This window comes from Barbus barbus (assembly GCF_936440315.1).
Source record: "Barbus barbus genome assembly, chromosome: 48".
Lineage (NCBI taxonomy): Eukaryota > Metazoa > Chordata > Actinopteri > Cypriniformes > Cyprinidae > Barbus > Barbus barbus.
Genome location: NC_136726.1, coordinates 19,175,850 through 19,199,606, shown reverse-complemented (window position 1 = coordinate 19,199,606; position 23,757 = coordinate 19,175,850). Strand labels below are relative to the sequence as shown.

The window sequence follows — 23,757 nt, the reverse complement described above, 5'->3', positions numbered from 1 at the left end:
TATATTTGTATTTGATTTAAGTTTCATTTCAATTAATAAAGATGCTTTTCATAATCTTAGTTTTACACTGTAAATAAATCTGTAAAATAACAGAAAAAGTACTGGTGGCTCATTAAACGGGACATTATGCAATTAGCCTAACTCTTAATAACATCGTTCCGGGAGTTTGATTGACAGGCGATCTGACCAATCAGAACACGGAATCTGCTATTTTGGGCGGGTCAGGCAAAATACAGCTAAAGACCCTAAAAAAAAAAAGAAAAAAAAAAAGTGTAGTTTATGATAACAATCACCCTGGATTCATCCAAACACAAACAACATATGACGGAGTCTGTGGCATCAAAACACAAAAGCAGATGGATTTATTTTTATTTATTTTATGACCCCACTGACTTTATATGAACAAAAACACTTCGAATAGCCTATATTTCAAAATCATCTTATTTTATGTTACACGTAAGACAAAGTCATATCGGTTTGGAACGAGATGAAGGGGAGTAAATTATTTTAATTTATGGTGGAACTATCACTTAAACGACTTCCTGTTCAGCCAGAAAAATCAGCAAAGCAGGCCAGACTTTATGAGGATAAGTTGGCTCTGCATGACTAGAGTTTATTTGACAGTTAGATCAGCTTATAGAGACGCCAGATCAGACTAATGAAGGTTCCCTCGGTATCCGTCTGTCTCTCTCCCACACACACCTCAGACAGCGCAGTCTGTCTCTCTCTCTCTCTCGTTAGCTCTCTGCAGGAGACACGCAGCACCTGTCAAGTCACAGACACACACAACAATCTGGGTCACTCTGACTGGGCTGAAGAAAAAGCACCATCCTTCACCTGTCCAAAACAATTCTGTCTAGTCACTAACATGCACTCACGGATCATTCCAGTCCTGTGGATTAATTATTTTGCACCTTTCGCTTCCAATCAGGAGTTTTTCGGTGCCTGTCTGCTTATCTCATTATTCATTTTACCTCGTTAAACGTCTTTATGTAAACATATACCAATTGCGATGTAAAATCATTCTCTGATATGAATGCTGATATATAGGCTGGATGAATGGAATTGCTAACAGACAGCTTTCTTCAGGCATTGCAGACAAATAGTAACAGATTAAAAGAAAGTGTAAAAGTCTTGACTGAAAAGAAAGAGAAAGACTGTTTTTGGAATAGCATACTACATTTTTGCAGCATGTATGCTGTGCGCACTATACAAATATGCCTAGAATACATACACGACCAAAATCTACAGAATACAACACTTGATTTTACATTTCCATATCTGAACTCATATCAGTCACATGTATGATGACACCTCATTTTACATTATACACAAAACTGAATGAAAATGCTAAATCATTTTATTTGTAATGCAAGATAACTGGACTAAGGTACGTGCCATGTTTCCATACATGCGTTTATACACACACACATTTAAAATATTTAAAAGGTAAATATGTATAGCAATTTATAATATAAAATATTTAAATTAGACAATTGTGTGTGCATACTTGAATACTAAAATATTTAATACATTAAATAAATTTATAGTAGCATATATATATATATATATATATATATATATATATATATATATATATATATATATATATATATATATATAAACATCTGAAGAGGATAAAAAAAAAGTTCAAAATTGAAGAATTTTGGTTTTAGGACAACTTTGATGAAATTTTTTGATCCACTTCAAATGTTGTAGTACTTTTTATAAAATTATAGTGTGTGTGTGTACGTACACACACACACACACCCTCTATAGAGAAAACCACAGAGCATCAGATCTATGAGGTGCATTGCCTCCTGGTGGCCACAGATGACAACTACACCCTGATCACCCACAAAACCTAATGCACTTGGTGCATTTCAGCAAATATAAAATTTTTGCATAACATGAATAATTCAAAAACAAGCCAAATGTTTATGCTACAAATGTAATTTTTATTAATTTAAATAATATGCAAATAAAGGGTCTATAAATGACATGCTGTGCGACTCATTTTTAAAATGTGTATATATATTTATATTTAGATTTGTCCAGCAGAAATCTATCCAGAGTGAAGACTGAAACCTCTGACAACGATAAAGACCACCTTTACATTCATAAGAGTTGTGTCTGCGTGTGTTTGCCAGAGGACACGGCTGAAGGTCTATCGAAAATGGTCAGTGATAAAAGTGTACAGAAACGAGATCCATATTCAAACTTCAAAAATTAAAATGCTTTGTTTTCTTATAAAAACTTCCATTGCAAAAACAAGAACCTGGATACATTTCTACTTTAATTAACATTTTTACTAATAAAAAAAAGAAAACGAAAGGAAGACAAAATAGAAGAACAAAGGAAACACACAAAAGGAGAAAGAAAACAAACCCTAACCTTAATAATCGACTCCCTTTGGTAAAAACTGTAATAAACCATCCTGTCATCATTTTCCATGTGGTTCCCGCTTTTTTCTCCATAAACGCCACACTGAAGCACTAAACACAACACACATCTGGCATAAAAAAGGTCTGGTGATATTTACACTGTATTTACAAAACTGTTGAACTAAGTGTGTGTGTGTAATTCACAGGTCATGTTCACTGTAAGCTGGTGTATGGAGCAGATATAAGTGTTTTCTGATTCATAACACGCCTTCACACAGGTCTTGGATTTTTATTGCTGTCGCATTTATATTTTTTTGCCTATATTTTTAAGTAAAAACTGATTTTTCTTCATTTTAATATTACAATGTTAAATTCACACTTCAGATCTTTGTTCTCTGAAATGATGTGGCAGAATAACCCTCTTAAAGTCACGTTAAAGTTAAGTGCACTTATCCCAAAACGTTTTTTTTTTTTTTTTTTTTTTGTAAAAAGTCTGATTCAGACTTTTCCGCCACTTTCTCGGATCTGCTGCCTGTGAAGTTAACCATCAAAAACCAGTGAACACACTCGACTGGCGTTCAAGAGATGAGCGGAATCCGATATATGTATCGGATCGGTGGGCTGGTCTACGGTAAGAGCTGTGCTGATTGGTCCGGGCTGGGTTTGATTGACAGGTCTTCAACCCTGTGTTTTTTGGCACTGGGTGACCTGCGTTTCTGCAGGAACAGCTTATAAAAAGGGAAAACAAAAACACTGTTAAAAATCTCACGTCGTCGCTGAGCTCCGCCCCTTTCCGCTGATGTCACGGGCTCTTGTGGACACTGCCGTACTGGACTCTGTACTTATTAATGCGCTGGAAGTGAAGGATCTCGGGGTCACAGGTGGTGGAGCAGGGCACCAGTCCCTCCCGCCTTTCTCCCATGAGCCACCTGCTGGTTTCAGCAACCATGTCTCTGGTCACGTGCTCCTTCACCCAGCGCTGAGTCCAGGCGTGAAAGCGCTGGTGCAGACGTGTGCTCACTCGCTCGTGAGACTGAGAGAGAGAGAGAGAGAGTGCCAGAGCGGTGGGTGAGTCACTGTGCTGAGTGACGAGTAAGACTTTTCACATCAAGTACAAATTTTCACAGCCATAATATTTTTTAAAATAAAAAAATTTGCTAAAGGTGAAACTTTCATTATTTATTTATTTTTGGAATTCTGGAAGTAGCTTGGCAAAAACTCTAAAGTTTCAGATAGATGACTATTTGTTGATATTGTTGATTGAAAAAAAAAAACAAAAATCCCACATTGGCAACTTCCCCCCAAAAAAAATAAATAAAAATAAAAAATAAAAAAAATACATAAATTGAGAACATATGTAATTATATAATAATAAAATATAATACTAGCAATGTAAATATTAAATGTATTGAATAAATATAAATATTGAATGTATTTAATGATTAAATACAAAAATGTAATTGCAAAATGAGAATTATTTAATTATATAACATCATCAATTTAAACATTAAATCCTATCAATATTCTATCCTTTTACATACTATTAATGTGAATATTAATACTATTGGCTACAAAGAAAAAAATATTGCACAAGTTATATATATTATATATATATAAAAATGACATTAATATAAATATTAAATCGTATTATGATATTATATAATAATAATAATAAAATATAATACTATGACTATAAATAATAAGTCCTGCTAATATCCTCTTATTAATATGAATACTATAAATATAAATATTTAAAAACCCATATTAGTAACAGAGGAAAAATTATATTGCACATAAACTGAGAATGTAATTAAGTATATTAAATACACATAATTGCAAAATGAGAATGTATTTAAATATATAATACTATCAGTTTAAATATTAAATCTTATCAATATCTCATTCTTTTAATGCTACTAAAGTAAATAATACTTTTGGCGACAAACAAACAAAAAATGTGTATAATTATATTAATATGTTCCAATATAAAATATTATTAAAATAAATATTAATTATTATTAATATACTATCCTTTTTTATACCATAATATAAATATTAAAAACCCATAATATATACTATAATATAATTATTAAACTATGTATTTGCAGTTTCATACTAATAATTTTTTGTATATTTAAATATATAAGTGAGATGTTAGACTTTATGTTTTTAAAACCATGTAAAACATGATACTAAAAACATGACCTAACTGCAACCAATTTCAAATGTGGTAAATTTACAAAACAAAACAAAAAGTAGGGGACAGGTAAGTTACAGATGTGCTAGTTCATGTGTTCATGGGATAAAAAAAAGATGGCTTCTCTCATAAATGTTAACTAGATATTGATATGCACAGATATTGATTTTTCAGTTTTTCAAGTGCTTAAATGAACAAAAACAAACAAAAAAAATTACTCAAAAAAAAAAAACTGGAGACATTTCTTCCGTATCAGACATTTAGAGAAAATCAGTGTTGGCGAACATCAAAAACATGATTGTGATTGTAAGTAGTCATCTTACCTGCTGGGCTCTCAGCAGCGCGGTACGTCTGTACATGCAGTCTTCGGATTTGAAGACGTACACCATTTTATAGGAGTTGAGTTTGAACATGCACTCCATCTTCACGCTGTCTGCGTTCTCTTTTCTGCCTCCGTCCTTCACCTCCTTCTCCTGAGACTCATGGCTACGCTGACACTTACGGATCCGCCGCAGGTTCCTACACAAACGGAGGAGGATGATAAACCAACAGTATTTACCGCTGTGAACCTCTCTGTTGCATGAAAACAGTCTGAATGCTGAGATTCAATGGTTGGGAAGTTCAGGGGTCAAGGGTCACAAACACAGGGTACCTTGGCAGAAACACAGGCTTTTGAGACAGATGATCCCTCAGGTCTGGAGATGAGAAATCAGCCGACAGATACCGCACAACGTAATCCGACCAGCGCTACATGTGACCACGAGAACAGGGAAAATATATTATTTTAGTACCAGTGAGATGCTATCATTTAATAATTTTTTCCATTTCAATTTTAATTAAAATTTTAGTAATTTTTCTTAACTCATTTTTAGTATTTTTAAGTCTATATTTTTTTTTAATGTTAGTTTAGTCAAGTCAAGTATTAGTATAGCGCTTTTAACAATGCAAATTGTGTCAAAGCAGCTTTACATCGGCTTGATATAAAGCTGGGTGGCTTTATATCAGCTTTACAGTATTTAGACGGGGAGATAGTGTGTACATTCGCATCCATGTTTGATCTGCAAATCAATAAGTGAAGCTCACCTCGATCTCCATTGGCCCCTCTGAGTTCGCCTCCTCCGTGTCCAGGAGCTCCACAGTAAGCTGAACGTTCCCTCGGTTCTTCATGAACATCAACTAGAGCGAGAGAAAGAGAGATTAGACTCTTAATACAGTGAGACTCTCCGTGTGGCCTTCTCTAGCACGCACTAGGTCGGAGCTCTACCTTAAAGCAGTTCTCGTCGGACATGAGCTGCTCGGCTTTGCGCTGGTAAGACACTTCCGCCGGTGCCCTGCTGCTCTGTGTGAGCAGAGATCCACCTGTGGCTGAGTGGCTGCTCTCACTCAGGTACAGTTCAGTGACCTGAACACAGATCTCCTCACTCACTATGTGCTGGAGCTACAGTTACAGACAGAGAGAAGAAGAGATGTTCAAATCCTACAAGGCAAATCAAGGATTTAAAAATCGTAGAGGAATCTTTTGAGACACTGTACTATGAATTTTTGATTTCTATATAACTTAGTTTAATAAATTATCTTTTTGGACTTTGAACTATTTTAATAACAAGGAAAAAAACAAACACATACCTACATATATAGTGAAAGAATAGAAATATATATTTTTTAAAGTTATTAAACTAATTATGAAAAATTAAAATACAAATTCTGAATATATACATTTATATATTTGTGTGTTAATAATGTGCACACATTTTACACAAGATATGTTAAATTAAATATATAAAAGGAAATAAACAAATATAAAAAAACCGTAAAAAAACAACTAATTTATAAAATAATGATTATAAATTCCATAAACTGAGAAAAAAAAAAAAAATACCATAATGGTACACATTTCGAACAAAGTCATTTTCGTAATTTAAATTTAATCTGTTATTCACGCTACTCACTATTTATTGACTTTATACATTTTTTCTACATTGTTATTTTTTTAAATATCAAAAAATATTTATTAAACCTTTTTTCATAATAAAAAAGTAACATTTAACATTCAATATATTTGTGGAAGTTTAGAACGAGCCTTTTTTGTAGCTCAGTTTTTTGATTGTCTTGTTTATTACACACTATTTATTCCCTTTATATTTTATAATATACTTTATATATTACTATTAATTATTTATACATTTAATTTTTTACAATTTTGATGTATAATGAAAATAATAAAATAAAAAATATAAAAATATTCTAAATATAATATAATACAATATAATAAAACAACTAGCACTATATTGAAAATATCAAGACAAAAATTTCTAATATAATCACTTCATTTACATTACATTTAGTCATTTGGCAGACGCTTTTATCCAAAGCGACTTACAATTGGGGAATACAAAAAGCGATTAATCTTGAAACTTCAAAGCATGTTTTTTTAGGCATTACATGCAAAAGCACTATACTATGATTATGTGAGTGGATTTGGGCAGACGGACCTGTCTGACTATGTTCTGGATGAGCTTGTCCATGGTGAAGGCGATGTAGGCGTGAATGGTGAACATCTCTCGGAGCGAATCCTCGAACTGAGACGCCTCCATATTCCCATCCAGCAGATTACGCACCATCTCCAGAAACGCCGAGTAATAATCTTCCACATCTATGTCCACTGAAAGAGAGAGTGAGAGTTTATACAATCAGTTCAAAAACAGCAACAAACATCCACCAGACTTAAAAAAATCAACATGAAATTGAATTCAATTCCTTAATAAATGCTTCTGATCTTACTGTGCACAATTCATCAGTTATTCTGATAAAACAATTGTTAGCTAGTTTCGTCACTCACTGGGCTCCTTCAGACGCAGCTGGACGGCAGTGTTGTCGTTTTTGTCCCGTTTGAGTCCGAGCACCTCCCTCTCCCACTCGCGCTCCTTCAGGTCCTGTTCGATCTGTCGCTCGGCCTGCGCATAGAGCCGCAGCAGACGCGAGCACAGGGTGTGGTGCAGCCGGAGGAAGATGTACCAGTTGTTATTCACGTAAAACAGATTATACGCGTCCTCGCAGGAGCGCAGCCGCTGAGCCGTGGATGTGCTAAACAGCAGTTTGGTCTTTGTCGGGCTGCTGCTAACTCCTCCTGTTAGCCCGTTGTGCTTCTTCGACGCCCCCTCGTCGAGGTCCATGTCTTCCTCATCATCGTCTTCTTCAACGTCCGACAACACTCCTCTCTGGGAGAACAGCATGTCGGGGATGAAGTGGTAGATGATCTGTTTAATCTTGTATTTGTCCTCTTTATTGATGCTGCTCTGGCGTTTCACGTGATGGATGATTAGCGCCGCCGCGTCCTCCAGAATCTGACGGTCCTCGTAGGTCAGCGTCAGGTGAGGCTCGCTAGGAGACGTACTGTTGTCCTCCGAAGCCTGTTCTTGCCGCTAAACGAACACACAACCATCAATCAAGTTTATCTGAGAGGAACAAACACTTTTAACTTCCTCTAGAGGATAAAGAGCGTCTCACCTCATCAAAGATACTCTCGATCTCGTTGAGAAGCGTTTTCGAGCGCAGCACCTTAGTGTCATTCTGTTTGAAGTTAATGCCTTGATGGTCCAGAGATTTTAGGTAGTATTTCTCATTCTGCTCTCTCCAGATCTTGTTAAAACCCCTTTGAGCTTCACGCCACTCTTCCTCCTTCAGCTTTAGCCTGAGAAGATGGATATTTAACTTATGTTAAAATAATTTGATTTCAACAACAACAAAACTTTAACAGCTAAAATCTAGATAATGGAAACAACTAAATAAAAACAAATACTGGCAATAAAATGAAAGCTTTAAAAACCCAAATTGGTCAACCACTATTTTAGGATAATCCAGTATAATAAAATATATATATATATATATATATATATATATATATTTTTTATATTATTGATAATTGTTAAACCACTACTGATAAACACAAATATATGTGTGTATGTGTACATAAAGCAGTTTGTAAAATAAATAAATGACTTTAGATAACTAAATAAAACAAATACATATATATACACACACACACACACCTACATGAATATCACAATATATTACAATGTATTGAGTAATTATAAAGTAATATTATTGCCGATGCAACACAAACCCTGTCTGGTAAAGGAAATAAATGACAATAAATGCATTTAAAAGATTTGAAAAACCCACACTGTTCAACCACTAAGTTCAAATAATACACTACAATGTAATATAATATACATCAGGGGTTCTCAACTCTGGCCCTTGAGGTCCACTTCCCTGCAGTGTTTCACTCCAACCCTAATCAAGCACACCTGAACTAACTAATCAAGGTCTTCAGGATAACTGGAAAGTCACAGTCAGGTTAGGCTGGAGATAAAGTCTGCAGGAAAGTGGACTCTGAGGGCCAGAGTCAAAACCCCGACATACGTAATGCAGCAGGCCTTTTGAAGGTCATTCTCTCTAACCTCTTGAGTACAATGGGAACAGACACAGCCGGATTCTTCTTCAGTCCATCGATGATGTCCAGAGCCTTGTCTCCATATATCCTCTGGATGGCTTTCCTGTGGATGATCTCCGAGCCGCCGCCCAGAGTGTTGTCCAGTCGGAATTTCGCCTGCTCTTCCGCAGACATCCGAGACAGCTTCTTCTGAACCGCCTCCAGCACACGAATGGTGGTCAGGTTGGTTTCCAAGACGACATCCAGCTGAAGTCAACGACATCGTTAGCAAGAATTACATCACAACAGCAAGTGGAACCAGTAAAAATTCTTGTGTGTGTAAGCGCCTCACCTCAAATCGCTCGTCCTCACACCTGTACATGTGCTCTTCATACTGAGTCTTCTTGGAGCTGACGAAGGTCGAGTCCTCAGACCAGGAGGGGAAGGAAACCCAGGTATCATTCAGCACCTGATGCATCCACAAAGAACCAGTTTCTTAATAAAAGCTTGTGTCATATGATGCATGCTCATCATTAAAAAGCTGCTGTTAGGGAGAAATCCTCTCTAACCTCTTTACAGAGTGATGTTCTTCCTGTGCATTTGGGAAGCTGGTAGCTTTTGGGTAAAGCTCGATAACTAGAGCCCAGACGCTTGCATGAAGCGTAGTCAATTTCCATGGCAATTCCTTCAGTGGCTCTTTCTTTTGGGTACCTCTCCAGGTGTGACATCTCCTTATATCCAAGGAAGTTCTTAAACCAAGTGAACAGCTCAGGAAATTTGCTGGGGATAAATGGGTTAATTAGTAAAAACACAAATCCACCACTGCAAAATAAATACTGGAGGCAGCTTTGTAATACAAAAGTGAATAAAAATAAAAATGAATGGCAAAACAAATCTACCACCTACTGCAAAATCATTTCTGCAACAAAAATAAATACAAAAAATTAATCTGTAGTTTATTTCAATCAAATACATTTAAATAAATAAATTAAACTAAAATAAATAAATAAAAATTAAATTAAAATCGACTTCAAACTGGACTTACCCCAGGAATGGAACCACAAGTTGAACCAGCTCAGCACGAGAAATTATCTCTTCGTTAAAAATGATCAGGCACCGGAGAAAGTTGTCATATGCTTCAGCACTTCGTAAAGCTTTCCGCACCTACGAATGCACCAATAATGCAAGTCAAAATAGGAAATCAAAACTTTTGAGATAAAAACAACCTGCATATTACATCAACATCCCTACGTTGACCCGAAGCAACTCACTTTGTCAAAGAATAGAGACTCTGTTCCTCCACCATGTTTGCCAGATTCTGCCACGGATGAATCTTTAATATTCATTAACTTGAGCTTTTTCTGGAAAAAGAGGGAAAAAAGTCCGATATCAAGAAAGTAATTCTACAAATAAACATGCCGAATACTACGAAATTCATTCAGTATATAATGAAACATATTTCCATGAATTTGACAATTTCCCATACCTTCACAGGTGGGGTGACGGCTGTAGTCGAGTGCTTGCGTATCTGGCAGCCGTTCTGATTGGGCCTCTGCTTGTTATTGAGCTGTGGTTTCTTGGCCGTTCCACCGTGATCATTACGCACAGATTCAGCCTTCTCTGCTGTCGTCTTGCTCAGCAGCTAGAGGAAATTCATAGCAGGAAACATGCGTCATTTTCACTTAGTGTAACATATTCTACCAAAATAACCAAAACTACAACTGAAATAAAAATTACAGGACGAGTCAGTGCGAGCATTTCACTCACATTTGCGACTAAAAATAGATGTGTGAAATGTATTTAGGAGTTATGAAATTTAAAGTAATAAAAAGTCAAATACCTTAAATGGTATTACATACTATTAATTAATTGTATTAACTATTAATTAATTTTAATTTAAAGAAAGGTAGAAAAACAGTAATGGCGATACGTCCTAAAGTGATAATTAAACTTCAAAAAGCTATTATATAATTAAATAAATATTGAAAAAAATAAATAAATAAAAATCTATTGTAACCGTATGCATCTTTACTATCACTTAACATATCCTTGCTGAGTAAAGGTAGTAATTTCTTTCAAAGGAGAAAAAAAAAACCCCAACAACAACGAAAAAACATACTTGCCACAAACTTTTGAACAGTAGTGTGAATTTGTTACAAAAGATTTATATTTTAAATAAATGCTGTACTTTTTATTCATCAAAGAATCTGGAAAAAGTATTATAGGCTCCAAAAAAGAATGCGTATTAGAATCATTTCTGAACGATCATGTGACACTAAAAACTGGAATAATGATGCTAAAAATTAAGCTTTGCATGACAGGAATAAATTACATTTTAAATTATATTAAAATAGAATATTTTTAATTGTAATAATATTTCACAATATTACGTTTTTTAAATTTTAATTTTTTTTATCAAAAAAGCAGTCTTGATGAGCATAAGAGCCTTCTTTAAAAAACAATAAAAATCTTACTGACCTCAAATTTCTGAACGATATAAAACATTTACATAATTATTAACAACAGTTTGAAGCAGAAACATTTAAAATCCTCTTTTAAATTAATTCTGCTTGTAGATGTCTCCTTATATCCCTTTTTTAAGAAAACAATTCAACCATTATTTGAGCAATTTTCATTGGAAAATCCTAGATTAAATTTTCAATTTAGGAGCACATGTGAAAAAAGTAAGCGTCAAGCCCTGACTTAATAAACTACAAATATCAAAATATTTATAAAAACTATAATAGAATCTCAATGACACTAAAATAGCAGAAAACCAGATTAAACTGACCCTGAACTTCTGAAAATGACAGTTTATGATTTTCGGTTAAAGAGTATAGATTAAAAGATTCTAAAACTGGAGTTATGCATCAGTCCAGTGGGCGGGGTCAGAGTGGAGGCAGAGCCAGATCAAACTCACCACAGAGCTGTTGGCGTCCGGCAGGAACTGTCCAAACTCAGAGAGCAGATCTTCCTGGTTTTTGAAGAGTTGGGCCACCTCAGCGTAAACTTCCTGCTCGGTCAGGGCTGGGGTGTAACTCCCGCCCGCTTCTTTAGCATTACGCTGCTCCTTCTGATTAACGAAACAAGTACATGCGTAAGTGGATTGTGAAGTATAATTTATTTGAGAAGTGTTTTCAGGTTTTTGCCCCGACCTGGTACTTGTGCAGGATCTCGAGGAAGGATTTGTAGATGTTGGGCTGGCCCTGGAAGCGGTTCTTAATCTTGTTGACGTAGCTGATGGCGTGGTTGAACTCCACGGGCTGGTTGTTCTGCAGCGGCGGGGCGGTGGGCATGCTGTTGACGGGGGTGTGGGGCTGCAGTGGGGGCGAACGAGGGGACGCATACGGAGGGATGGACGGACTGGGATGACTGCTTGGAGTCAGAGCAGGAGACTGCAGTGGCTTTACAGAGAGAGAGAGATGGAAAAATATCAGTGATCCAGACTAAACCAAGGTATATGCAGGGTTTTTAAAATCATATTTAAGACCTCCACGAATAAAATATTACGGTATAATCATATAAAACAAACCCATAACATCTAAACACTGAAACTGGTTAACCAAAAAAATTATGCATAATGCAAAACTTTTAATTACAAAAAGCCTGGAATCCCTGGGACTCTAATTTTGAAATGTCATTGCTAACTTTAGTGCTACTTTTAGCTGATGATTCAAATAGATGATGTTACAACCATCTACAACAGGGGTAGGCAACGTCAGTCCTGGCGTGCCGATGTCCTGCAGAGTTTAGCTCCAACCCTGAAAAATAAAAACCTCACCTGCCTGTAGCCCTAGTAATTCTGAAGACCTTGATTAGCTTGTTCAGGTGTGTTTGATTAGGGTTGGAGCTAAACTCTGCAGGACAGCGGCACTCCAGGAGCAACGTTGCCTACACCTGATATACAACATATTACAATATAAAAGCCAAAAAGTAAACTGTGTCAATTCATCCATAGTAGTTCAAGTAATCGCTTGGCATAAACATGCAGTATTCATTGACTGCAAACTTCTCTGAAAACGTGAGCCTGAAGAATCCGTAACAGCATCACTTTTTTTTTTTTACAATTGACTAATGAAATCATTGCCTTTTGAATTTTAATAATCATCTTAAGTTTAGTGATTCTTCCCCAAATTTGCTTAAAATGATAATTAGGACTTCTATAACCATTTAAAGCAGGGTTATTGTAGTTATACTAAAATTAAAACCATAAAAAAAAAAATTCACTACTTGAAATCATACAAACATTAACTGATATATGCCAATACTGACATTATTTTAGATTGATGTACTAAAATATCTAAAACTAAAAAATTTATAGAAACTAAAATCTACTGAAAATGACAAAAACATAAAATTATTAATTCAATATATAATATGAATGAACTATAATAGTATCTATTATGATACTAAAATAACACTGCATTTAAGACATTTGAAACTTTAATTGTATACACAAGATGAAACAATAAAATTTAAGACTTTTTAAGGACCCACAGGGACCTTGTAAACATTAACCCTGCAAATTAGCTTGACTTTTAGTCTGAGTACCTTGCTTTTCGGCGTGGGTTGGGCGGGAGGTGTGGATGCCAGGCTGGGAGGGTTTGCGGGGACCTGATTCGGGAGCTGCGGTGGTGGAGGTGGCGGTCTGGTGGGGATGTTCTGCACGGAGATACCGTGAGGTGTGATGTGGTGGATCTGACCGGGTGTAGTCACGTTAACCAGGTCATTGGTCTGAACTTCAATCTTGTATCCCGGCGGAAGAAACGTGTTAAACCCCATAATGAGATCAGGGTGACCCTTAAAGAGCTGCGACACCCTGCTGATTACGCCTGGGGTGTCAATACTGCAGAATGGGAAAGAGAGAGATAGTATTCAAAATGATTAATTATGATTAACTACTTCCCAGTAAAACTATCTACCACTGTGAGAAATTGTGCAGGGTAGGATTTGAATGTGGGAACACGGCGATAACATTTTTCTGACAACATGGGTTCCATTAAGTGAAAAAAAAACATCATAAGAATTTAATGAAAGCAATGTTCATTTTTATTTATATTATTTTAATCGATAAAAAAAAATGCATGCTTTTATTCAGCAGGGGCACATTAAATTTCTCAAAAGTGACAGTAAAGACACTTAATGTTACAAAATATTTCTGTTTCAAATAAATGTTGTGCATTTAAACTTTTTATTCTTCAAAGAATCCTGAAAACCGTTTCCACAAAAATATTATGCAACCATTCAATAAAATAAGAAATGTTTCTTATACAATGATTTCTGATCATAGACAAATTACAATTTAAAATATATTCAAATAGAAAATATTTCACATTACTGTTTTTACTTTATTTTTCATCCAATCTTGATGAGTCTTGATGAGCATAAAAGACTACGTTCAAAAATAAAAAAAATCTTACAGACCCCAAACCTTTAAACGGCAGTGTAATATCTAATCACTTACTTTGTTGATATTTAGGATAATAAATGGTAACACTTTAAAATAAAGCTGCAATTTGATAGGTATAATAAACTAACTGTATGATCAATTTGCAATTTTTGCAGTAGAAATTAACATTAATCTAGATTAATACGTTATGCTAAGTGTTCATGATACCTAATGTTAACTAACTGATGTTTATTGTGAAGTGTTTAACATATTAGTTAGAATCGTGAGGTTTCACTAGTATCAGTATCAGCTATTAAAATTGTATGACAACCCTACATTTGAATAAACTCACCACTGAGATTTAAACTCTTTCATGATATCCAAGAAATCATTGTAGACATGTGGTTGATTGCCAAACTGTAGCTTCACCTGGTCCAGGTAAGACAGTGCATCCTCCACCTGCAGGAAGGAAAACAACAATATAGTTTATCTCACACACAGCTGCTATTGCAAGACTGGATTGGTTTGACTCCAAAACAACCCAAACACAAAATCCCGTCTCACCTTGAGTCTCTGGAACTGCTGCTGCCCTTGTGCGGATGCGGAGGGGGTGGGCGGGTGACTGTGGCCCTGCACCGGTGGTGGACCGTGGGCCTGGACCACTGCCGGACCATGATGGTGAGCACCACTGTGGGCCGCCGCCGGACTGGGTGTGTGACCGTGACCACTTGAGCTTTGGGCCACTGTGGACACCTAAAATCAGAAACGGTGCAAAGATCTCAGCTATGTGGAGCCTCTGTGAGATTCTCTCCAAGTATATATTCTCTCTATATACACATACATATACATATATAGTGCCTTGCGGAAAAAAAAGAAGTTTTTTTAACATCTTTGCAAATTTATTAAAAATAAAAAACCTAAATGATTCCATTGCATAAGTACTCGTACCCTTATCTGGGACAGTTGGTATTTAGCTCAGGAGCATTCATAATGCTTGTAGGTGTTACTAGACTTTCAGTGACGGTAACCTGTGGCAAATTCAATTAAATGGGTATGATTTGGAATGGCACACGTCTTAATAAAAGGTCCAAAAGCTGATAATGCATATCGGAGCAAAAACCAAGCCCTGGGGTCAAAAGAACTGTCTGTAGAGCTCAGAAACAGGTTTGCGTCAAGCCACACATCTGGGGAAGTGTTCAGAAAATAATTCTGCTTCATTGAAGGGTCACAGAAGCATGTAGTCTCTGTTACCCTTAATGGAAGAAGTTTGAAACAACCTGGATTCTTCTTAGAGCTGGCCTCCTGGCCAAACTGAGCAATTGATGGAGAAGGGCTTTGGTTAGAGTGGTGATGAAGAACCTGATGGTCACTCTAGTTGAGCTCCATGATCATATGTGGAGATAGGAGAAATCTACAGAAGGACAAGCATCACTGCAGCACTCTACCGATCTGGGCTTTATGGCAGTGTGGCCAAACTCAATCATCTCCTCAGTGAAGCCAAAAGAAAACACACGTGGAATTTACAAAAAAGCACCTAAAGGACCCTCAGACTCTGAGAAACAAGATGAACCTCAATTCTAAGCATCCTGTTTGAAGGGAACCAGCTCTGCTCATCACCTGCGGAGTACCATCCCAAAAGTAAAGTGTGCTGGTAGCAGCCTCATGCTGTGGGGCTGTTTTTCAGTCGCTGGGACTGAAGGACTCAGAATAGAAGAATAGCTCAATGCACCAAAATATTGAGATAGCCTTAATGAAAACCCAGTCCAGAGCATTCAGAATCTCAGACGGGCAGAAGGTTCACCTTCCAACAGGACAGTGACCCTAAGCACACAGCAAGAGTGGCTTATAGACAACTCTATGAATGTCCTTGAGTGGCACAGCCACAGCCTGAGCTTGAACCTAATCAAATATTTCTGGAGAAACTTGAAAATGTGCATCTGACCCCATCCAACCTGACAGAGCTGGAGAGGTGAAGAGGCGAGGAGAAGAATGGCAGATAATTGCCAAATGATGATGAGCAAAGCTTGTCGCATCAAACAAAAAAGACTTGAGACTGTAAAGGTGCTTCAGCTAAATATTTAGTTAAGGGTATGAATACTTATGCAATGTACTCACGTTTTTCATTTTTTTAATAAATTTAAGAAGTTGTGACAATTCTGTTTTTGCTTTGTCAATATGGTGTATGGAGTGCAGATTGATGTGGGGGAAAAAAAAGTAATTTAATGCAGTTTAGCATAAGGCAGTAACATAAACCGTGAAAAAAAATGAAGGGGAACTGTATGTATATATATGAAGAGTTTGGTTCCAAAACGCGATACATGCCATTTTTTTTTTAAATTGAGTTTCCACCAAAATCAGTATTATATCTGGTTGGTATTGAAAAGTCTATTTTTAATTTTACGCAAAATGCGATATTTTTCGTGTTATTCTGAAAATAACATTTTCATGTTATTTTTTTCCAAACCGCGACAAACGCCAGTCTCCTTTCTCTGCAGAATGTGATCAATCCGCTCAACCAATCACAGCGCACCATTCCACGCACTATAAACAGTACCGGTAATGGCGGCGCTTTGAATACAACCAGCATCCTAGTTTTCCTCATCTACTTTGTACTTTGTGATCAACAAACAAAAATTAGGGCTGCACGATAAATCGCATGTGATTGTCATGTGCATCTCGTCAGTAAAGCCGGTTCTGTGATCGCCATCACGTGTTTTCAGATGGAGCAATATCGCGCTCATAATCGCAGATGAATCACATTCAATTATGAACGCGATATCGCATAGCTAATCAGTGTAAGTGTCTTTATTAATGCCATTAATGTTTTTGCTATATAGCCTACAGTGTATAGCACCAGTCAACTAAATGAATACAACATGGCAAAGACTGATTGAATGTATTTTTAGTCCAGTGCCTGTATATAAGATTAGTATTGACCAAGTTCAGAGGCTGTCATATGTGGATCAACTTACTTTGTGTATTTTCAATATGAAAAAATAAACTTTTATATTGATTCAGTGCATTTTGAAGGAAAAAACCCCGTCATGGATTTATTGCACTTTGGGGGAAAAAAAGATGAGTTTTTATCATTAATCTTTGAAAATCAAAATTAAATTTTTAATGTTATTATTACCTAAACATTCTGTGTGAAATTTTGAAACAGAAAATAGTGGTTTTCATCTTGCCACTTGGTAAAGAATACACATTTTTACTAAAATTAATCAAAATGGATTTATAGCATTTTGGAACCAAACTCTTCCTTCCTTCCTTCCTTCATATATATATATATATATATATATATATATATATACATACATATACATACATACATACATATACACACACACATATATACATACACACACAGTCATGGCCAAAAATATCGGCACCCTTGGTAAATATGATCAAAGGCGGCTGTGAAAATTAATCTGCATTGTTAATCTTTTTGAGCTTTTATTAAAAAATTCACAAAAATCTAACCTTTCATTGGAGAATAAGAATTTAAAATGGGGGGAAATATCATTATGAAATAAATGTTTTTCTCAAATACACGTTGGACACAATTATTGGCACCCCTAGAAATTCTTATGAGTAAAACATCTCTGAAGTATATTCCCATTCATATTCACAATTTTGAGCACTCCAGGGTGATTTTGAACATGAAATTATCCAGCCATGGCTTCCTGTTTCACAGAAATATAAATAGGAGGGAAAACAAAGCCCAAATTCCCTTAATCATCATCACAATGAGAAAACCCAAATAATATATTTCTGATGTGCAGCAAAAGATAACTGAGCTTCACAAATTAGTGAAGTGGCTTTAAGAAAAGAGCTAGAGCAGTGAAGATTCCCATTTCCACCATCAGGGCAATAATTAAGAATTTCCAATCAACATAAAATGTTACGAAACTGCCTGGAAGAGGACGTGTGTCTATATCGTCCTAATTCACGGAGAGAAGGACAGTTTGAGTGGCTAAAGACTCTCCAAGGACCACAGCTGGAGAATTGCAGAAAATAGTTGAGTCTCGGGGTCAGAAAACCTTAAAAAAAAACCACATGTTGTTTGTAGCTCATCCAATAACAAACTCCAGCATATTCAGTTATCAGACACGACTGGAACTTCAAATAGGACTGGCTTCTATGGTCAGATGAAACTAAAAAATTTGCTTTTTAGCAGCAAACACTCAAGATTGGTTTGGTACCAATGTGTACAATGAAATATACTGCTGTATTTTTTATGTTGTGGGCCTATATTTCTGCTGGAGGTCCTGGACATCTTGTTAAGACACATGGCATAATGGATTCTATCAAATGCCAACAGATAAAAAAATCAATAAGTGACTGACTCTGTTAGAAATCTTATAATGGGCCATGTTTGGATCTTCCAACCGGACAATAATCACAACACAAACCTCAAAAACAACACAAAAATGGGTCTCGGAGCACAAAACCAAGCTTCTGCTGTGGCCATTCCAGTCCTCTGAATTTAAATTGTTTTAATCGACTGACAGGGCTGTTAATATACATATATAATCGCACATTTTTTCCGAAATTAATCGCGATTAATCCCACCTAGCATGAAAGTTTTTAAATATATTTTTATATTGCAATAATTTCATATTCAATCTTCAAATTGATGTAGAAACAACAAAGACAGTTTATTTTTTAATATTTGTTTAATATCTTTTTTGTGACTCAAGGTGAGTATCACTGATACCAATACTACTGATGTCTCTAGGAAATTGTTCTTTTTTCCTAATACTTAACCACTGACTATAGCCATTCAACATTACAGTATAATTGAGAGCTATCAATTTTAAAATTAGACTTTAAAAAAACAACAACAACTAATTTAAGTGAACTTGAAACAATCTTCACATGAACCCATTATTTACATGTGCCCTTCAGCAAGTAGGAAATATACAGAAATTGAATAAAGTTATTCAAAAGTTGTTCAAAACGTGCATTACGAAATGAAATGCCGCTGTGTGTTGCTCGGAGACTAACAGTTCTGCTTTGTCTTTATATTTTCGTTGGCAAAATTGAGCAAAACAGACAACAGTGTCTAAAATAACACTAATATTAACTTCTTACTTACTGAACTGTTGTATAAGATCAGTATCACATTTGCACTCGTGTGATATTGCTCGTGTGATATTGCTTAACTATATGATGTAAATATGAGACAAAAACTGAAATGGGAATTTTTGCTCCATATCTTGAATTTTAGGGACATTCTAACTACGTTCTCTGGGCTCTATCATGCAGTGAGTTGTTGCCCTGCATCTTATTTGTCATCAATCAGCTGTATGAAATGTCAGATGACCCACATATATGTCTGGGGCGGGGCAAATGCATTAATTTTAACGTGTTAGATTTTAACCGTAATTAATTAATCTAATTAACATGTTAAATTACCAGCCATAGTTCAAATACTTATTTGACTCATTAAAATGCAAATCAATTTATAACTTTTTTTTAATGTTTTTTATTTTATTTTTTGTTATTCTGTCTTTCACTGTTCAAATAAACCTACCATTAAAATTATAGACTGATAATTTCTTTGTCAGTGGGCAAACGTACAAAATCAGCAGGGGATCAAATAATTTCCCCCCCTCACTGTATGCATGTATGTGTATGTGTATATATACACACATTTAACTTATTATATAACTATAAATACATTTTACATATATTTCTTAAATATATACATGTGTGTATATTTCTATAAACAGTACACACACATATATTATGTAAACACTTTACACAGTTTTATTTTAGATGCGATTAATCGATTTGACAGCACTAATACGTAAAGAGTGAACTACAGTCAGATGAGATGTTGTCAGGCCTTATGCCATATTGAAATATATATATATATATATATATAAAATTTCAACATCTTCAGAACAAGATTATATATTTTATTAAAACAAATATAAATGCAAATGTATATTTTATAATATAATTTAAGATAAAAAAACAATAACCTCATTTTATTTCAGTTAATTGCCAATGCAACACTTCTCATTTTCATTTAGTTTTACTAAACTGTAGTACTTTAGCAGTACTTAACAGAACTAAAATAACTAAAACTGAAATAAAAACTAATAAAAAATGCAAACACTTTTTAAAAATACTACAAGTAAAACAAAAACAGAAAATATAAGAAAAACTAATAAACTATAATAGTACAGCAATGATCCTAAAGTATCATTTTGGCCTCTGGAGATTCTGGAGTCACTCTGGATTAAACGGATGCAGTGTGAACACATTCCTTGGAGCTATAATGCATCACAGTGTATGGTGTGTGTCTGCACCTGGTATGCCTGGGGAACCGGATACTGTATTCCTGGAGTAGGCTGCATGCTGTCAGCCACAGCCTCGAATACGGCAGGCGCTGGGGCAAGAACCCTGTGCTGGAAGCCCTCGGCGCTGCCAGGAAGCCGGCGCTGTTGTGGGGTGAAGACTGGCTCCTGATCCTCTAAACGCCTCCTCATGCTGTACTCATACTCAAGACGGAAACTAAGACCTGGAACAGACAAGACAAAGACAGCAACTTATTAAATATCATGATTTGGCTGTTGTCCAAACCATTAACAAACAATCTCCTAGTCTAGACTATCTGATGAATAAAGGCCACAGTAATGTATGTGTATATATACAAACGTGTATGATGTGTAACTTATATACACACGAGCAATAGAGTGCACATGTACATATAAATGTGTATGATCAGATGTGTATATAAATATGTATGCGGTGCATGTGCATAGTGAGTGTGTATATATAAATGCTTAGGTGTGTATGAATATACTCATACGTATATGAGTTTGTATACATGTGCTTGATATGTATGTGTGTGTGTGTGTGTGTGTGTGTGCCTCCTGCACATGCAGACAGTTAATGCTAACTTGCTAACCCGCGACTAAAAGCGGCGAAGTTTAGTCAGGAATTTCGCTTTTATCAAAGAAACCAAGAAAACTAAAGGTCGGACATTTCAGTCTGACAGAAAACCAGCTTATTGAGAGAAAAAAAAGTTCAGAAATACTGAAGAAAACTTGTATTTTATACCTCTGAGACTCACCCGCTTCTGTTAGCTGCGCTTATAGTACACCACGGCTGTTACAATATCACCGAGATACTAAAACTCACACCGAAAACACCGATAAAACACATTAAAACGGAGTTTAAAATCAACTAACGCAGAAAATTCCTGTTGAAAACAAGCGCTGAGGAGGGGCGGGGCTAACATAGGCTTTGCGAACCGTCTCCGCCCACTTGGTCTCTGATTGGCTCTTTGCTCAGGAGACGACATTGGGTTGTATTTTTATTGAAGCTCTCGACTGTCACTCAAACAAGCATTAACATTGTTAGGGGGGTTGAGCCCAAACCCTCTACCGTTTCTCTCACTCACACACGCACACAAACTCCTGAAAGTACGACTGGCTTTGAGAAGCACGTACGCTAAATCACTTTTTAGACTGGAGAGTGAGTAGCGATCTGGGCGGGCTTAACTTTACTATAATGCGCCATCACTCTTTGTGATTTTCCTAATAAAGTCGCGGCATTATGTCTGAACGCTTTCAGCAACTTCCTGCCTGAGGTTACGTCATACGTCGCCCCCTCAGAACAGCTGGCCAATCAGAATGAGGGATTTCATTAAAATAACCGCCTCTTATAGAATTCTGGACTCGCCAGACGCTCTGAAAAAGCGTAAAGCATGACGCAACCACAAAGGGGCGGTTACGCGGAGGAATCGTCAATTCTGATTGGTCGGGCACTCTGAGAGGGCGTTATGTATGACGTGAGGCTCATATAGCCATGCTCCGCCCACGAGAGGCGGGGCTTAAGCCAGTGCCCGGGATTCCTCGCCCCGTCCGCAGTCAGTCAGAGCCGAGGCTCGCTCGTGTGTGTTTGCGTGCGCAACGTTTCGCTCAAAAAAACGGACAAAACCCAAAAGAACACGAGCCAAAACAGCTCAAACTTACAGAATAAACAAGTTCGGACTGATTTTGACGCAAAGCGCTTAAATATTCCGCATGTTCGCGAACGCTATAACACGACACCGAACAAAAGATCCGCACATAAACACCCTCACGCGTTTATTAAGGACACATTTGACGATCTCATGATTTCTGGATTGAACGAGCACACACGAACATGACACCACAACCACACACGCCTCTATCATGACATGTTGTCCTTTAGTAATCAGACCCAAAGTCAAAATGGGAACTAAAAATCTGATCGCATGAACACGGACTCGCTTTGTGATCCGATCATACATTACAGCATAAACACACCAGCGGATCTAATATTCTTTGTTTACTGGGAGACTGAAGGGGAAAATGTCTAACCGTGTTTGAGCACCTCTTCCCTCCCCCTCTGAACATCAGACAGAGCTGCTTTCAGATCAAAAACAAGTTAGAAAAGCCCTCGGGAAAGCATCGGACACACGTCTCACAACATAGAGATACACGTTTCTTTGCAGCTTCAGTTGCCCCTTTTCCTCCCCTTAATGTGCCATGATCGAACGAACAGCCCGATTAATACACTAAAATCTCCTGAACGACCAGCCCCCTGCAGAAAGCACTCAAACACCGACAGAAACGTATATTCGATCAAAAGAGGACAACATAAATGTGTTTTCTTTTGCCCAGCTGCTACATACCTGCGAAAAAGAACCTCGCACTCCGGATTCGTGTTTGGAACAAATAGTTGGGAACGCCCCCCTCTCCTCCCATTGGTCTACGTAACCGCATGCGTCATCTGGATTTGAATACGACCCGCCAAATGCATATAAGCACAGAGATGCACTCCTGTAGTATCCCACTAGGTTTTTCTTTGTATTTTGGTTTAATATTTACTCTGAAATGACACTTAGAGGCGCAAAAATGTGTGTTAGTATATTTTAAATATCTTACAGCAAAGAATTAAAGAACACCGTTTGAATTTGACTATTTGCCACTGACAGAGATGTGATACTTACGTTAACGCTTTGCTAAATTCCGCTAGTTATTACTAAGTTAGGACACGCCCCTCGTCGAAATCCCGCCTTCGCAAGGCAGCACTGCGAGGGATGCTCAAAATGATTGACAGGTACAGAGCGTTTCTGATTGGCTAAATGACCGCGGGCCACTCCCCTTGCTCAGTTTTTTTCTGCAGCAGGTATTTAAGTGATATCTACCATTTTATGTGGTAATAGACGTAAAAATAACGCCTGTTGTTGATTTATGTACCAAAATTATATTATACTAGATAAAGGTTAGCATTAATATTAATAAAGTCTGAAGAACTTATACCTTGTGAGAGAATATATTCTTCTATAAGTACACTTTCTAAACTATTAAAT

At 36.5% G+C, this 23,757-nt stretch overlaps 1 protein-coding gene across 4 annotated transcripts; it reads right to left on the bottom strand.

Annotated features, from left to right (window-relative positions):
- Positions 1-335: 335 nt before the first annotated feature.
- Positions 336-23,105, bottom strand: sin3aa (SIN3 transcription regulator family member Aa). 4 transcript variants are annotated; one of them, XM_079411466.1, is made up of 22 exons: positions 21,490-21,635; positions 20,723-20,934; positions 14,967-15,155; positions 14,755-14,861; positions 13,565-13,859; positions 12,169-12,417; positions 11,934-12,086; positions 10,500-10,655; positions 10,285-10,374; positions 10,059-10,177; positions 9,583-9,793; positions 9,366-9,482; positions 9,042-9,280; positions 8,089-8,272; positions 7,421-8,003; positions 7,074-7,243; positions 5,846-6,019; positions 5,665-5,757; positions 5,234-5,328; positions 4,905-5,100; positions 3,154-3,417; positions 336-765 (listed from the first exon to the last, which is right to left on the bottom strand). In XM_079411466.1, exons 2-21 carry the CDS (start codon positions 20,900-20,902, stop codon positions 3,187-3,189), a joined length of 3,831 nt encoding a protein of 1,276 aa, XP_079267592.1. In that variant the 5' UTR covers positions 20,903-20,934; positions 21,490-21,635; the 3' UTR covers positions 336-765; positions 3,154-3,186. The 4 variants fall into 4 exon arrangements, with proteins under 4 accessions (XP_079267592.1, XP_079267593.1, XP_079267590.1 ...); XM_079411467.1 differs by lacking the exons at positions 336-765; positions 21,490-21,635 and adding an exon at positions 23,077-23,105 and having other exon boundaries at positions 1,941-3,417; XM_079411464.1 differs by lacking the exon at positions 336-765 and having other exon boundaries at positions 1,941-3,417; positions 21,490-21,636.
- Between the last annotated feature and the right edge of the window lie 652 nt (positions 23,106-23,757).